The following is a 17,269-nucleotide window of genomic DNA, read 5'->3' on the forward strand; positions in this document are numbered from 1 at the left end:
AAGCAGCAACTGTGTTGAACTGCTGATCAATAAATTCCCAGCCCTGCCATCCAGGAGTTGTCAGAGATTATCTGACCTACCTGGCTCCCTGTCATGTGCCTGAACTGTATGTTGACCTGGACTATGTTTGTTAACTCTGTATGCCATGTACATGACTCGGACTGTGTTTATTGACTCTACCTGACTTGGACATTGTTCAACTCTGTTTGGGACTTAAGGCTTGTATTTACTAAAGTAAAGTAAGTGCTGAACTGTGACTTGGCTTGCTCCTTAGCTGCTGGCTATCAGCTGTGTAGCAATCAAGTTTGGCTGGTTGCCTGGACTATGTTTGGGACATTTACCTCTGTCTTTCCTGGTTTCTTTATCAGTACTGAAGAGGCATTATGAGTGAACTGGATAGAATCTGGTGTGGATCCTGTTACTGTGTGCTAGATATTCTGTTCAAGAGTGGTAAAGGGAAAGTGAACAGGATAGTGGCTACCATAATCTCCCTTACCTTGTATGGATTTCAGTCCATACTTGGTATATGTGCACATGTGTCTGGTTTTGAATAATGGAACTGGGAATTTTCTGCCCAGGCAACTCCTGAGGTCCAGCAGTCTTGTAGTTCTAGGAATGTAGACTTCAGTTTAATGCTGAGGCTTCCTTAACAAGTGCAATTGCCAGTTTGGTTGATGAAGGGAATTCCCTTGAAGAGGAAAATGTCTTTTTGGGCCACATTCCCTGTATCTTCTAGCAAGTGTGACTAGTGGCCTTGCTGGCTTTGCATCCTGGGAACTGTAGTCCAAAAATGCAAGTTTTCCTGTGTTCATTGCATATATTTGTACAACATCCAGCATACAACAGAGTCAACATGTTAATGAGCACTGTCCATGGTCTACTTTCTTAAACACACGGAGTCATCTTTGGATAGTAGTAAATGATTCATGATACACATGATACACATTTAGGTGCTTTTCAGGATGTCTGTTTTAAGATGATAAGCAATATAAAATACCCAATTCTGTGTCATCCTACTAAGTTCATAAAATCTTGAATCAATTTTAAACAAAGTTAAGAATATATGAGTTAAACAAACTAAATCCAGAACATAACTCTCATCCACAAGGCTTTTTTTTCTTTAAAAAAAATATCATGGAGTGATTTCTGGGTTGTTGCTTTTTCCTATCCTCATGGAAATTCCCAACAGAATATTTGTTGGAGCAAAATGAAGGGCATGCCACAGTATCCAAACACCTAGAAATACATGTTCACATGAGGCAGATCATTCATTTTGAGTAGATGACAGACATATTATGAAAAATAAATAGCCAAGATAATTTCTATGTCCTACAAATGCTAGCACTGTTGTTTCCAACAGGACAAAAATTATAATTTCATGCTATAAACCCAAAAAAATAGGGAAGGGAAATCAGCCCTGAAGGAAAACAGCTGTTGTGTTTATTTGTAGGAAAATTTAGCATCAATGGGATTGTAACAAAATAGTCCTTGCTGAGAGAATAATTTTTTGTGCCAGATAGAGCATGTCATTTACATACTACAGTGGTCTTTGCAAGCAGACATGTGGTACACCATCTGTTCTTTTTTTTCATCCACTATTCTACAGCAAAATTAATGGAGCCAGTGGTGGTGATGGTGGTGGTTTGGCTTATTTTGCTGACTGGTGCTAATGCTTGTTATATCTTTGTCAGCACATCTTTTGCCACTTCTGAGCTTTTGAAAAAATTCTCTCCAACATAACATTTTGCCCAATGTGGAAATATGGTTGAATCAATGTTGTCATCACACTATAACCAAGTTTGGCTTCCCATAGGATGGCAGGGTTCCTGCCCAGGTTAACTATCCCCTTCAGAGGATATGATGTCTGAGCTTAGCAGCCATATTTTTTATCATATTTTCTTAGTATCAATGTCTCAGATAGAGCTGGAAGGGACCACAAGGGCCATCCAGTCCAACCTTCTGCCATGCAGGAATACACAATCAAAGCACTCCTGACAGATGGCCATCCAGCCTCTGCTTAAAAACCTCCAAGAAGGACACTGCACCACACTGTGATGCAGCATGTTCCACTATGTCCTGTTTTGCCCTTGGGAAGCCAGCCAAACTCCATGCTTGAAACCTCAATGTCTTAAGTGGGGACAGGCAGAGGGGGAGAGAGCTTGGCTCACCAAGGTTTCTGTACCAATCAAGATCTTTCACAAATGAGCAGTCAGTCCAGTAAAGCAGCCCAAAGGGTAATCCTAAATTAGAGTCTAGAGTCCAAGCAGAGTTCTAGGCAAGAGGCAACCATTCAAGAAACAAGGCACCATTGTGGCCTTCTCCCAAGGAAGATGGATAGTTGTCACTTATATTGGACCAAGGGAGGTGCTAGGATATTTATAGCCTATCCAGTCTCACACTTACTCCATTTTAGCAGCCTGCTTCCTACTTAAAAATTGAGAACACCAGCATTTCTCCCTTTCCTGGCATCTTTTTGCAGAGGTAGCCACTGGTAAGTCCAGCTCTTCATGTGAGGGTCATGGTTGTAATGAACTTTGCTCTTGTGGCTGTTGGGAACTCTGCCCCTGTGCTGGCTGCAAGTTCACTTTTTGGGGCAGCTGGCATTGCTGCAGCCCTGGCATGTCCCCTGGGTTCTCAGCCTCTTCATCAGAGTCTTTAGACCTAGGGGACATCCCTAGTTCCTGGAGGCAAGACGTAACAGTCTAACAGCTCTTACCACCAGGAAGTTGTTCCTGATGTTCAGGTGTAATCTCTTTTGCTGTAGTTGGAATCCATTGCTCCAGGTCCTTGTCTGAAGCAGCAGAAAACAAGTGTGCTATCTCTTCAGTATGACACCTTTTCATATATTTTAAACATGGCTATCTTGTCACCTCTTAACCTTTTCTTCTCCAGGCTAAATATACCCAGCTCCCCAAGGCATGGTTTCCACTCCAGACCTTAGTTTATTAAGATATACTGCCAGTATGAGCATTTACTTTTCAAATAAATCAAATGTTCAGCAATGATTAAATCCATTCATTTTGTGTATCATAGTGAAAAATGGTCAGCAATAGATAAAAACTTTATTAGTGTATTTTGTTTCCCTATTGTTGAACTTCAAATATTTTATGAGTACCCAAAATGTTTTGAGACTCACTGTTGCTCTGAGGTGATAGTATTCTGGGATTGGATGCCACAATTCGTCCAATGTATCATGCTGTCCATGACACACCCCTGCCAGGATCAGTAAAGCGACATAGGCATTTAGCTTCTACATCATGGCTTTTGTAGGGTTCCCCTTGATCCCTGTTGAATACATGCTATTCTTCTCCTTTTGTTTTCTGGATTAAATGGTAAATAATTGTTTCTGATATGTCTGAGAAACAGTTCAAAGGTTTCCAACACTATTTCTTTGTTAGCAACCTTCTTTGGCCCCAGGCATTCTTGAATAATGTTTATGGTTGTTCTACAAGGAACCATCTGTGGATATCTGCACCAGGTCATTCCATCTCTGCCTGTCATGACATCAGTACCTCTGTTTGGTCCTTTCTGAGTTGGATCAAGTGATCATGTGCTCAGTGTCCTCCCATCTTTGACTGTGGGTGTGGGGAGGATTGTTTCCCATCCAAGCACTTTCACCTGCTTTTCTGTATCATCTTTCAGTCTCAAAATGACATGGGACACTTTTTAAATCTCAGTACATTACATTATATGTGTGTGTGTGGGGGGGTACTCAAATGGCAAAGTTAATAGATTTGGTGGGGGGAAAGTGTACGAATTTTTTCCCCCATTTAAAAATATACATGGCAAGTGTCGGAAACTTGGGAACATTATGTAAAGCATTAGGGGTGATCACATCATACAGTGCCTATCATGCAGGTCTAGTTCTTTGTGACTTTTGTAGTATTCTGGCATACTCAAATGTCGGGTAGGAGGAGGATTAAAATATCCCATTTAGTTATAACAGATCCACATCCTTGCTTAATATGTTTTTAAGGAGTGAGAGAACAAGAAACTGTTGATGTTTATTGAAAAGGCTTTTCTTGGGTTTTGTTTTATATAACACTGGCACAAAAACTGCAAAGGCGTTACTGGAAAACATTTAAAATGCGGTAAACCCACACAGTAGAACAATTTTTGGTTTTGTTTAGTCAAACAAACTAAACCACGATTAGAGATTATTGAAATTTATTCTCTGGCATCTGAAATGTAGATGTTTAATTTTAAAAGAGGAAAGGAATTTGTTGCTCTTCCCTTTTTAAGAGGCCATGAACTTCAGTAGGAATGAGCCCTTTTGGCAATTGTACTGATTTTATTGCTTTTCTTTTGGGAATGCAGATTTGGGATGAGTGTGGGCTTCCTGCTGTTCAGAGCTTAGAAAAGTTGCTTTTTTGGACTACAACTCCCTGAACGGGAGTGACTGTACTGACGGGGAAACTCTGAAAACTGTTGTCCCCTGCAGAAGTAACTTTTCCATTCTATTCTTCTCTTTAGGTTCAGCCACAATGGTATGTAACAGACACTGTTCAAGATTACCTTTGCCACCTTCATGACTTTGTGGCTGCTTTGTGGCATGACAGCCTCCACGTCAATGTTTGTTCTCATTGCTGGAAAGGGCATTGGAGTAGGTCAATAGTTCCTACTTATTGGCTTTAAATGAAAGATAATGTTGCTTAATTTGACAGCAGTAGGAAAACACAAAACAGGAAAGATAAATGGATGGATATAGTTGCATTAATAGCAGCACCGTGTTTACAAGAAGCTTTGTAAGACTTGCCAGCTGGTAACATAGTGTATTCCATGTGTTATTTTCATGTTGAAATGCCTCTATTTCTTTTTGTGACCTTGCAACTGCAGTATTCAAGTGTGTGGATAGAATGCCACATTATTGGGCTGTTTGGGTTTACTGCTTGTTTTTGATGTTCTGCATTTCTGGGCCCTGTTACACATAAGATCTGCTTACCTCTATCATCTTCTCATACCAATATGATGATGTTTAAGAAGCTCCCTCTTCTTGTGCATTCTTCCCATTCATTCATTTCCCATTTAGGAAGAATGGTAGCATATAAGGTCAGGAGCTAAGGCCAAGACATCGTCACATTTTTGTGATTTCCCCTTTCCTCTGCTATATAAGAACAAAGGACACATGTCCATAGAATCTGGCCTAATGTGCAGCATAGCTTAGTTTAAAATAAACCAAACTGTATTTAATTTTTATGTACTTATTATTTTCGGCAGAGTATCTAAACAGACCATTCTGTACTGGCTCCAGTAAGTACCCCAAGACAGTCACATCTCTCTGGTCCCTGACACATCAATTCCTGAAACTAGTTTTGTATGGAAATATTCTTCAAAGTCTCTTCTGAATAGAGGAAGGCGCTTGTTAATTGTGCTTTGGTTACCTGGGGGGGGGGGGGGATTCATAGTTACGTCAAATAGAAGACATTTCTGTATCATTTATATAAGATACACTGTGATGTAGAAACAGATGTTGGAGGAGACAGCAACTTCTGCACTTATTCTTGCTGCTCTCTTGTCCAATAGGGATAAAATGGCTTAGACACAGAGGGATTAGTATTTTTGCCTTCCTTTTCTGCTTGGTTTTTTCCTTCTTCTGTTGGCTACTTATTCTAAATGTGTTATGAGCAGATAACTGTCTGGCTCAGTCAAACTTAATTAAGTAACTGCTCTCTGTTGTAATGAAAAGGAACCAACTCTCTGCCTCATGTTTCTCCTCACTTCCCATCTGCTCTTTGATGAGGGCAGATATACCACAACCTCTCTTGCTCTCATCCTTTTATCTTTTAGATTAGTTTAGAAAAGATCAGGCTGTTTTTATCCAAGAATATATTTCTTTACTAAGTGTTCCTCCTGTTGATGATCCTAAACTTATTTTTTTTCTGATTGCATTTTTGGTTCCTTAAACTCATTATTCTAAGATGGGTACCTCAGCTGTTGCTGGAACGTAGGCTCTAGCAGGCCTTTCACTCCAATAATATTCTCTCAACATCCACCCCCTCTAACAGAACACCCTGGTATAGAGAAAGAATGGACCTAAACAAGAAATTCTGGATTTGAAACCCCGTAAAGCTGTGACAGTTACCATCGAGTGTCCCACAGAAAGGGTGTGAGGATAAAATGGACAATTCACCATTATGAATTTATTGGGTGAAGGATGGGATGCCAATGAGATTAAAAGATTACAACAATCTTTTTCAGACAGAGTTAGTGTAGATACCATCATTGGCTCACCATCTCAGTGGTGTGTCTGTCTGTCATGTGTGTCTGTGTTGGGGGAAAGATGCCCATCTTGTTCTGACTACAGCATGCCCTACGTATATCCCCCCCCCCCAGCCAAATGCCACATATTTGTATTTGCTGTGGGAGAGAGAGATATAACATTTGTGAATTGCCAAGCTATTATAAATAAAGTTTTTCCTCTGAGTAGAATCTACTCTGTAAGCCTATTTGTGTGTGAAAGATTGCTGTCCCACTATTGTTTTGTTTTGTTTTGTTTTAAACAAGGCAATTATATCTGGTTAGGCACAATGGAGTGAATACCTCTTAGTATCCCTTGGTTTATAACGGTTTTCTGTACCAAAGACTACTGCATCATACTGTAATGGTAAGAGATGTGGGTGGTGCTCTTAATACCATGTCAGTAGAGCTGTATTACTTTGTAAGGCAAATTTGTCACTTGCTTTATGGTGCTTACATTGAATTGGGAGGAGGAATGGTTGTAAGTCAAGCCCTGTTTATTCATTTTTTAAAAAAATGTTGTTTGACATAGGCATACAAATGGAGGTCTGAGCATCTGTGTAAATAGCGATAGGATAACATCCATCTTAGTTCCCTTTTTGCCTCTCCGCTGGAAAGCATTCTACAACTCACCCTTCCAAACCAACTGGAAAGCCAGCAAACCCTTGTCCTGTATTATTCTCATTGTTAGGTCTGTGGCACAATTGGAACCCTTATCTGGATGTTAACACCATTGTGGTCAATGTGACTTAGTTCTGAGTAGACATGTCTTCATATTATAGTTTTTTGAGGCACTGAAATGAAAGAAGAGAGTGAATAATTGAAAAAATGAAGGACTTTTCAAAGTTTATTTTCTTCAGAGTGGTACAAGAGCAGGGAGAAACAGCATTCACCATTTTGTGGAGCAAAGCAGAAAGAAGGAGAAGTAGGATAGATGCTCTTCCAAGTTAAGAGGGGAACCTAGCAAGAAGAACACTGACTGCTCTCATTCTCCTCAAAGTTGCAGCTAGGCCCTTTAAAACATTTTTATAAGTAATTTCCATTGTGCACCTACAAAGCTATGAGACTGCAAATGGAAATTACAATAGGAAAAAGAAGTGTTACATCCAACTTTATAAGTTGTTTTTAAAAATGATATGAAACAAAAGGCCGATGATTTCAGCAGTAGTAAGCAAGTGGAGGAGAGTCCCTCTTGCTGTGTGCAAAGCCATTCCTTCCATATCTCTAGCAGGCAAAAATTGGAAGAAAGGCCCCTGAACTTAATCTGCAAACTGAAGCCTTTTCCACCCAGCAATGTTAGAGTACCACAAGGTTAGCATGCACACACAGGAAAATAAGAAGTAAGAATAAAGAAGTGATTGTCATTTTCATACAGGTATTCTGAGGAAATGGAAGCTATGAAGTCAGTAATAGCCTGAGCAGGATCCTGGGAGTTGCTCTGTCCTCACAAGTGAACCAGACCCAAAAGAAACCTTAGATATGATCCTGGAAGAAGGATACTTTTCTCTCAGCATGTGCCTTCTCGTTCCTTTGGCTTCTGGACTGCAGGCTGAATTCAGTGAACATCTAGGCCTCTAAAATGTCAAGCCAGGACTTTTGAAATGGGAGTGGTGGGGACTGTATTGTGTGTGTGTGTGCGTGCGCGCATGTGCATACACACACAGATGTTGGCTTGCCAAATGCCATAGCGATTAGTGAACTGATCGCTGCACACTGAAATAATAAAGAGTGCAACTCTTGCGAAACTAGAAGTACAAAACAAACAATGAGGCAGGAAAGGAACAGACAAGCTTGAGAGGAGGGATGCTTTTCCTTAGTATGTCTCCAGCATCACAGAAAGGTAGATAAGATTTGCAGAAGCATTAATGTTTATCTTTTTTTCAGATCTTCTTGTTAAAAAGACTGGGGGACAATTAAAAAGGAAGAATGATCACAAGATTATATCATTTTGTTAACTCAGGGTTTATTCATTCTTGCCATAGGGAGGGATGAAATAGAATAGCATCACAATACAAATGTGTTTGGACTGGATGTTTTTGGGCTGGAATTCCCATAATCCTTTACCACTGGCTGCTGCTGGTGAGAATTGTAAATCAAAAGCATTGGGAGGATTTCAGCAATAAAAGTAACCTTCTGCCCTAATACAGACATGTGTAATCAGTCAAAATTGAACATTAAACTTCTGGTGTTATACTTTTACAAGCCCCTAAAGCAAAGCATACCGCTGTTTTAATTCCTAATGACTCATCTACTATTTTAGCTATGACTGAATGACGTTAGAACCAGTGCTTGAATTATGGCACAGGTGGACCATAATGTAGGCTACATGTGGTCCCCAGGATTGTTGCAACCTTTGAGCCTTCTAGACTTTCTAGACTGCCCTTTTCCTGGCCAGAAATACAGGTGAATCATCTCTCCTGAGAATAGCAGTTGCTAATTAAATAGGTTGTAGGGCCCTTGGGTGCTGTTTAAGGTGGAAAAAAAATGTAATTTTTCAAAACCACAAGTATATTGTGACTACATCTGTGTTGACTGTGTGTGTCTGTGCCGGGCACGTATGTCTGTGCATTTTGGTGGTTTTGGCAGTGTAATAAGTTCCCAAAGTCGGGCAAAAATTGGCCTACCTCTGCTACTTATTAATTTGTATATTCATTCACTTATTTCCTGCCTGGGACTCAAGGCAGCTTATAGAAGATAAAAAATATACAGCTAAAAGTGTAAATAGAATTACATTATGCAAAAGTTCTAATATAATTAAACTCTAAATAGAATTACAGTCAGCTCTCCATTTTCGAGAGGGATCCATTCCAACCCCTCCCCCCCGCGAAAATGGAGACTCGAAGATATTCAAGTCCCATATGCTTGAATGGGATGTGTGCCTGAAAGTGTGTGCAGAGCATGCGCTGCGGGGGCACACCCCATTGAGAATAACAGATGTCGCCCCTCAGTGAATAATCAAGAGCATGGATCTCAAGTCTGCGAGAAAGGAGGAGCAACTGTAAAAGCAATTGAAAGCATGTCCATTAAAAAAAATCAGGCATTGAAGGACTTTTACAGAACATTATTAAAAGCCATTTCCCCAATCAACCCTTAAAGCAATTAATCATCCAAGTTCTGCCTAAATGAAACAAAACAAAACAAAGGTCTTCACAAGCCCCACCCCCTGACTCTCTTAAATGTTAATGACTTGAAAATGCTTTTTGGTAATCCAGGAATTTCTAGATTTACAGCAGAGGGTTGAGACACTTTGGCATCCAAAAAAGAAAACAATAAGAAGTAACACTGCCCTGCTTTATTCATGCAGAGCATAAATGAGGCAGTGTATAACCTCCAGATTTTATTGTACCACAAGTCCCATCAACCTTAACCAGCAGATTGAATGTTGAGAAATGCTTAAAGTCCAATAACAACGTTGTCTCCCACCCCGAGTGATGAATCCCTGAAACTATCATTACTGGTTCACTTTGCTCATCATGAAGCTGATACACACTGTGATCTTATCTTGCAGTTGAGACACATGAAAATAAACCACATGAAAATGGTTTGTGGTGAAGCAGTCTTACTCACAGCCTTTAATGCCCATGGGGCCCTCAGATGCATTTCTGTTGCTTGCTTCACTTCCTCAGTACCTTCAGACTCAAAAGTTACTGGGAAAAGAACCTTCCAGTCTCCTGGAAGGGATACTTTTAAAGTCCTTTGTGGGGGAGGGTGTGCCCAGTGTTAGCTTTTCCTTTAGTGAGGGATGAAAATCATGCAACTCACCATTTTTTCTTTGATTGCATCTCCCAGCATTCTTTGCCATTGGCTGTGCTGGTTAGAGTTTGCAGTCCAACAACATCTGGAGGCCTGCATGTTGATTATATATATTTGATTATATATATGTGACTCTCTCTATGTAACACTCCCTCTCCCTCCTCTCTATATTTGTAGGGCCAGCATAGTGTCGTGGTTTGAGTGTTGGATTATGGCTCTGGAGACCAGGGCTCAGCCATGGAAAACCAGTCAATGACCTTGGCCAAGTCACACACTCTCAGCCCCAGAAGAAGGGAAAGGCAAAAAACCCCTCTGAACAAATCTTGCAAACAACAACAACCAAAAGCACCATGTGACGTGTTCTCCTTAGGGTCACCATGAATCAGAAATGACTTAAAGGCAAAGGTTGTGCCCAAATTTCTGTATGCTTTGGAAGCTGTTTTAGCCCCCACCCCATCTCACCATTGTAGTAGAGTTAACAATGGCTACTAGTAGTGATGACTATATGCTGCCTTCCATATCAGAGGCAATATGTCTTTCAGCACCAATTGCTGTTCAACAATAGTGAGAGAAGGTTATCATCCCTCATGTTTTCCTTGTAGACTTCCCCATCTAATTGGACAACTTATCTTGGGAAGCTTAATGCTTGACTACGGTCTTTGAACCGTAGGTTCAGGATTCCTGATTTGTTTCATTACAAGAACATGAAGCATGTTGTTCTTTTTAGTTTACAGTGTCAGACAGTGGTTCCTCTGTCAATGGGGTGGTGACTCCATTCCAGGTTTTACTCCATGCATGAATGTAGCTATCCATGACACTGAATTTTACCTCCAAACTAGTTAAGCACCTTGGATAGCTCCTCTAAGGCTGTCCAAAATGCTGGAATGGATTATTCACTGCCTTGTTTATTTAACAGTCACCAGCCACTGTTGTTGGTTTGATTGTTTGATGGTCCTTTTGTGTGTTCTGGTGCCTGAACTATGACAGAACTATGGAATTGTGTGGGCTAGTGGCTTTTTGCACCTTCTTTGCTAACAGTGCAGACTGTACACGTTTGTGCTTTCCTAGGTAGCAGCAACTCAGTGCAACTAAATTCTGTTGAAATCAGCAAGACATACTTTTTAACAGTATATTTAAGTCAAGCATAAATTAAAGAACAAAACAAAACAAAACTTGACAGCAGTGTGACTTGAAAATCCTGCAAAGCTGCAATATGTTTGATAAAACTTTATTATATTTGGCCAGTTACATGGTTTCAGTTGCTTGAATCATTAAGTGTTTCAATAGTAACAATAATAAAACTATGCTATAAGAAGGAAAATGGCAAGCCAAAATGTGTCTTGCCATTGACCTGTAGTTACCCCGAGTAGATCCAGTTGTCAAGGATAACAACAACAGTGGAGAGGACAAAGTGGGTTCTCTTGCTTTATGAATATATGTCACTGTTTAAGCACTTTTACATAAACCTTTCATGAAAGTTACCTTGAGATTTTTTTTAAAATCCAAAAAACCTACTGAACATTTTTCAGTTGTGAATAGAAATGTTGTCTTACAGTTCATATCTCAAATCTTCTGCATGTTGATGTTGTTATATAACAAAGCTACATGTTAGTTCTAGATCTGGAAGATTTAAGTAACTGGAATTGATCCAGGCCATTTAGGTCAGCAAGGGAAAGAGTCGAGTAAATGGAGATAATCTTCTGTGATAACCAAAGAGGTATCAAATGTGTTTGCTTCATTTCAGGACAACATTGCCTTGTTCTTAAGAGGCTGTAAGGAACTGGGACTGAAAGAATCTCAGCTTTTTGACCCGGGAGACCTGCAGGACACCTCAAACAGAGCAACAGTCAAGTAAGTGAAATGCTATTTGCATTTCTAGGATTACACCAACATGAATGTCTGCAGTATATTTGTAAATCGATATTTTGCCATGTGGAAAGGATTGTACAGATCTTGGTAGAAGTACATTAAACGTCATAATGTTCACTGTAACATACTTTACAGATACAAGATCCCTTTGCAATCATGAAATGATGTGCAATTCTAAAATTGCTTTTACGAATAATAACATTCCAACCTAGAATAGTGCTATAGGTAGCCAATTATGTGACCAAAATTCAAAACAAAATTTACCAACTATACCATAACTATTTTTCTTTTTAGTTTTATTTCTTTAAGAGTTGGAGGTGAGAGGAAAGAGTAGAATAAGGAGTGGGCCAAACTAGATGCACCATCACATTCATTTTTGTATGTAATATGCACATTTTTTAAAAAGGCAAAGGTAAAGAGTACATTTTCTTTATTTTCAGGATCATGGGGTTGCTGTGATTCCTGCCCCACTGCATTCCCAATAAGTACTGCTTGTCTGAAACAGCTGTTTCCTTTAGGAATAAAACTCTTGTATGGTTTAATATTAAAAGTGGGTTGCCTCTTTCAGGCTGAATGGAAGGCAAGTCTCAGGATCCATAGGAACAGAACAATGTTGGCAACGATTTAAAACTCAGCAGTTGGAAATTTACTGGAATTATACATCCTGTATTTTATACCCTGTTTACCAGTATCTGTCTTGCTGGATATTGCATATTGTCTGTTTTGTCTGGTTTATATGCAATAATAACTGTACAGTGGGTTTTCGTTGCAGCAATAAAAGCTGAGTGAAGTTAGTCACCAAAGGGAACTCCGGTTTCTTTTCCCACAGGTGTTCTTTTAAAGTTTTTAACAAACACCCATGCAAAGGAGGATTTGGCCAGAAAGTATTCCAGAAAACTGGTAAGGAGGCACTTCACAGGGTTGGCTGGGGCAGCCTTCTTGTTGTAGCACCACATGGAGAAGGAAATTACACAGGCCTGTGATGAAAAACCCTTTTTTAGTATTATAGCTATTTTAATGTATTTTTGGGTGATGGATTTGAAAAAACCACAATAAAAATGTTGTGCTACACAGGTTTTTTTATCAAGTCAGTGCATAAGTGCCTCTTTGCCAGTTTTCTAGTGTAGCTTTCTGGCCAGATGTTCCAGCTGATGTCCCAGTGCAATTTCTTTGAGAGTTTTTGAATGGATTTTTACATGAAAAATAACAGTGAATTAAAGTGTTCTGAAGTTCTATCAGAAGACTTTAATCCTTATTTATAAGGATAATTCTTTGCAGGATCATTTCATTCAATCACGTATTGCAACACAGAAATGTGAAAGCAAGTTGTGAAAAACTGTATGTGATGAAGCAAATCTGAAGTCATTTTTGGATTCAGAATGCCAAATTCCTATAAAACCAGCATAGATTTTAAAAGTTTTTTATGACCTTCAGTTCTACAGGCCTTTGCTATTTTCCATGTGACCACATATAGCTGCTGCTCAGGAACCAAAGGGAAAGTATAAAGATAGAGTGAGTGTGTGATATTATAGGAGAATGTATACAGCAAGTAGAGGAATTATATGAACTATAAGGGACTATGATAGAGGAGCTATAAGAAGGGATAAGCAAGCCAAGTGGATTTGGCCCTTGGCAGGCCATCTTTATCAAGCCTTCAGCTTGAGAGGTTCGCATACAGATACAGAAAGAAGATTAATTTTATAATGCTATCAGTAGATCATGATCTTTGATGGAAAACATTCAGATAGGAAAGTCAGAAAGTCACAGTGAGATGATGGGGCAGGAGGGCTGGCAAGCTCAGGGGCACTAGTATCTTTTGGAAAATATTTATGGTTGTTTGAATGTTTTGCTTGGGGCACTGTGAAGACAAAATTCCACTCCTGCTTTTTTTTTTAAAAACTGATCCTTTAAAAACAAATGATATGGTAGTAGTAAGATGAAAGGATTTTGGTTTAAAAAACAAACAAACCAAAAACAAAAACCCTCAAAACTTAAATTTATGGCTCTTAATCATATTTAAGCTATGAATGCTCCTAAATAGGCAGAAAAATTAAGTACCTTGTTGTTGCAGATTAAAGGAGCTTTCAAGATGGTTTATAGTACTCATTAAAGGATCCTTGAAAGCTGATGGCCCTGTGATTAAACAATCAGCCTGTTTAATGTCTGATGGAAACAGTAGACAGTGTGTCTGCATGTGCATAAGACAGAATTAGATCAGGCAAAATATCTCTCCCTTACCCACCTACATTGAGCAATGAACACTGAAATGCTGAAGTGTTGGGAATGAAGAACGCTGGTTTTATTTATTATTTTCTTCTTCTCCCAAGTTGATCTGAGGGCTCCTCCTGTGTTTCCAAGATGATCTCTGGTTCAGATTCTGGCTGGTCCAAGACCTGTTGACTGTCACAAATGAAATTACATTAGTTCCCTTATAATTATTCTTTGGAACAATGTCTAATAAGCATCAGGTCTGAGGTTCTTTGATTACTGGGTGCACTCAATCTAGAGCTAAGTTCTACCAAGAATGAGTAAGGAATTGTTTGTCTGTTTGTTTAATGTGCTACCTTTGTCCTAAAGACTCACAAAGGATTCTTTAAAAACAATACAACTTTAAAAACAGAATTGAAAACATCACATCAATAAAACCAATTAAAATATAAAATCATTAAAAACATGCTAAGCTAAAAATATAAAATCATTAAAAGCATACAAAAGCTAACACCCCCATAAAAAGCCTCCCTGTGTACAATTACATATTAAAAGCCTGCTTGAAAAGAAAAAAGTTGTTGCCTGCCAGCAAAAGGAGAGTAGGGAGGCGACCAACCTATCCACTTGCAGAAGGGAGTTCCAAAGGGTGGAAGCACGCTGTCTTGTGTTCTTACCAAGCATCCTGTGATTGTGGTGGGACCAAGAGAAAGCCTTTCCCTGAAGATCTTAGAGTTCTAGCAGGGTTGTACAGGGAGACACGGTGCTATGCAAGGTTGAAAAAATAAACCCCATACCTAGAGAGCCCTGAATCCTGCAAGACCTGACTTCAGTCCTAAGCAGTAAGTGAAAGTTAGCTGACAGTCATCCTTGCAAAAACTCAATAATGATATACTTCCTCGATTGATTCTCTCTGTGGCTTAGCTTTTGAAGCGGTAACTCAGCCATGATGTGGATCTTGGGGCAATGATTTGGAAGAGCTCACCCTTAGAGCTTGTCACTTTCCTTATGTCTTCTCTTACCTCACTCCTCCCCACACTTGTTCCTGGCAGTCCAAGGCTCAGTAGCATGATGAGTACATTTCCTAGAAGTCAGGCTGCTTGTGCCTTTGAGTCCTCTTTACTCAGAGAGAGGAAGGAGCAAGGCTGGATTTTGTTGTGGCAGCCTATGTTACCAGCCTAGCCCTGATGTGGCCCTTGCAAGAAAGTCCTATATGTAACATTTTGATTTCAAGAACCAAAAACACAAGGCATGTCTGGATTCTTGGTTCCAGCAACACTCCCCCCCCCCTTTTTTTTTTAAACCTCTAACTTGCCAAAAGAACCATAGGTATATCCTTGGACCAGTAGTGGAACAAGCAGGATGGGTGAAGGAGTCATTCTCCCTAACTTTCCTTACAGGTCTCTGCATTCCTAACAAGTTTTGATCTGTGAAAGCAAAAATGGCCCAGAGCCTTATTATTTTATTTGTTTCTCTATCTCCCAAGCAACTGGCCTTTTATTTGTTCATATAGCATTCAGAAATTCATCCCCACCCATCATTGCAACCACTGGACTTCACTCAAAAGTGCAAATGCTGTTATCTAGAGAGGGTCACATACTGTATTGTTTATCTAGACTTAGCTCATGTGCTTCTGAGGAGCCAAAATCAAAGCAAATGGGCTGCTAGAGGAAGGTATATTGACATCTGTTGTAATCCTGGGTTCCTCATGCTTAGCTGTGATCTTGTTCAAAATCTTAAGCCAGCTGTTTACTGGATGATGAGCTGTCAAAGGACAGTGGTCTTATGTCTAATGCTAACATTTCTGACATAAGGTTCAAGACTGTGAACTTTTGTGTATGATATAAATGCTGTAATGCAGTTGTATATTGAGTCCTGTTGAAGCCCTTGAGTTTATGCATATGCAGTATTTTAGCCAACATCCTTTTAACTGAGCTCAAACATGGTTGTGATATGCAAAGAGGGTGAGGAGCAGCAGCAGCAGCAGCAGCAGCAGCAGCAGCAGTGAGGGAGAGGGGCAGCGTTTGTGGGGCTTAGCTGGCCCCTGGAATATCCCCCCTCCCACCTGGCAGCCCAGCAGCAGCAACAGAGGCAAGGGCACCGCCCAGGGCCCTTTAAAAAGAGGCCCAGGAACAGCACCCTCGGTGAGGAGCAGCAGCAGCAGCAGCAGCAGCAGCAGCAGCAGCAGCAGCAGCAGCAGCAGCAGCAGCAGTGAGGGAGAGAGGCAGCGTTTGTGGGGCTTAGCTGGCCCCTGGAATATCCCCCCTCCCACCTGGCAGCCCAGCAGCAGCAACAGAGGCAAGGGCACCGCCCAGGGCCCTTTAAAAAGAGGCCCAGGAACAGCACCCTCGGTGAGGAGCAGCAGCAGCAGCAGCAGCAGCAGCAGCAGCAGCAGCAGCAGCAGCAGCAGCAGCGAGGGAGAGAGGCAGCGTTTGTGGGGCTTAGCTGGCCCCTGGAATATCCCCCCTCCCACCTGGCAGCCCAGCAGCAGCAACAGAGGCAAGGGCACCGCCCAGGGCCCTTTAAAAAGAGGCCCAGGAACAGCACCCTCGGTGAGGAGGAGCAGCAGCAGCAGCAGCAGCAGCAGCAGCAGCAGCAGTGAGGGAGAGAGGCAGCGTTTGTGGGGCTTAGCTGGCCCCTGGAATATCCCCCCTCCCACCTGGCAGCCCAGCAGCAGCGAGGGAGAGACTGTTTGGTGAAATTACTGATATGGGCAATAAAAAGCGCTGTAGAACAAGCCCAGATACAAATAAGCATAACAAAGCTTCCAAACAGCTTAAAATCGATGACTTACTTGTTAATGAGGAAACTGTGAGTATTCCATCTACATTGGCAAACTCAAACTTAGAATTTACAATTCCAACTGCTAACAACTTTCTTGTGTTGGGAAAAGAAAATGAGCTTTTATCTGAACTTCTAGCATCTTCAGGGAGTGAGCCGGTTAACATTCATGAAGGGGTGTCCCTGGAACTAAATGAGTCCGTATGGGAGAAACTGCCAGATACTGAGAAGGAACAACTCACAAAGCAAAACAAGTTAAATCCTCCTGACTTTGTGACAAAACAATGCCTTTTAACAGCTCATACTGTTATCTCAATTTATGAGCGCTTAGGGAAAATTGTTAATCAGGTAGAGCTTCTCAAACATTCCTTTGAGACTTTCATGCAGAAGCAATTAGTGGCAAAAGAAAATTCAGATTATGTCA

The 17,269-nt window shown here is 40.6% G+C and overlaps 1 protein-coding gene across 10 annotated transcripts in view; it reads left to right on the forward strand.

Moving 5' to 3' along the window:
• The window catches only part of LIMCH1 (LIM and calponin homology domains 1), a 240,122-nt gene that overhangs the window by 130,393 nt on the left and 92,460 nt on the right, over positions 1-17,269 (forward strand). For 9 of the 10 annotated variants that reach the window (XM_089525164.1, XM_089525162.1, XM_089525160.1 and 6 more), the window contains exon 4: positions 11,735-11,841. In XM_089525164.1, the coding sequence (XP_089381290.1) occupies positions 11,735-11,841 (107 nt within the window). Of the gene's footprint in view, positions 1-11,734; positions 11,842-17,269 lie in introns of those variants that run through there. The other variant, XM_089525168.1, reaches the window with a different exon arrangement.

The sequence above is a fragment of the Sceloporus occidentalis genome, unplaced genomic scaffold (assembly GCF_023333645.1).
Source record: "Sceloporus occidentalis isolate IW3139 unplaced genomic scaffold, rSceOcc1.0.p SCAF_5, whole genome shotgun sequence".
NCBI lineage: Eukaryota > Metazoa > Chordata > Lepidosauria > Squamata > Phrynosomatidae > Sceloporus > Sceloporus occidentalis.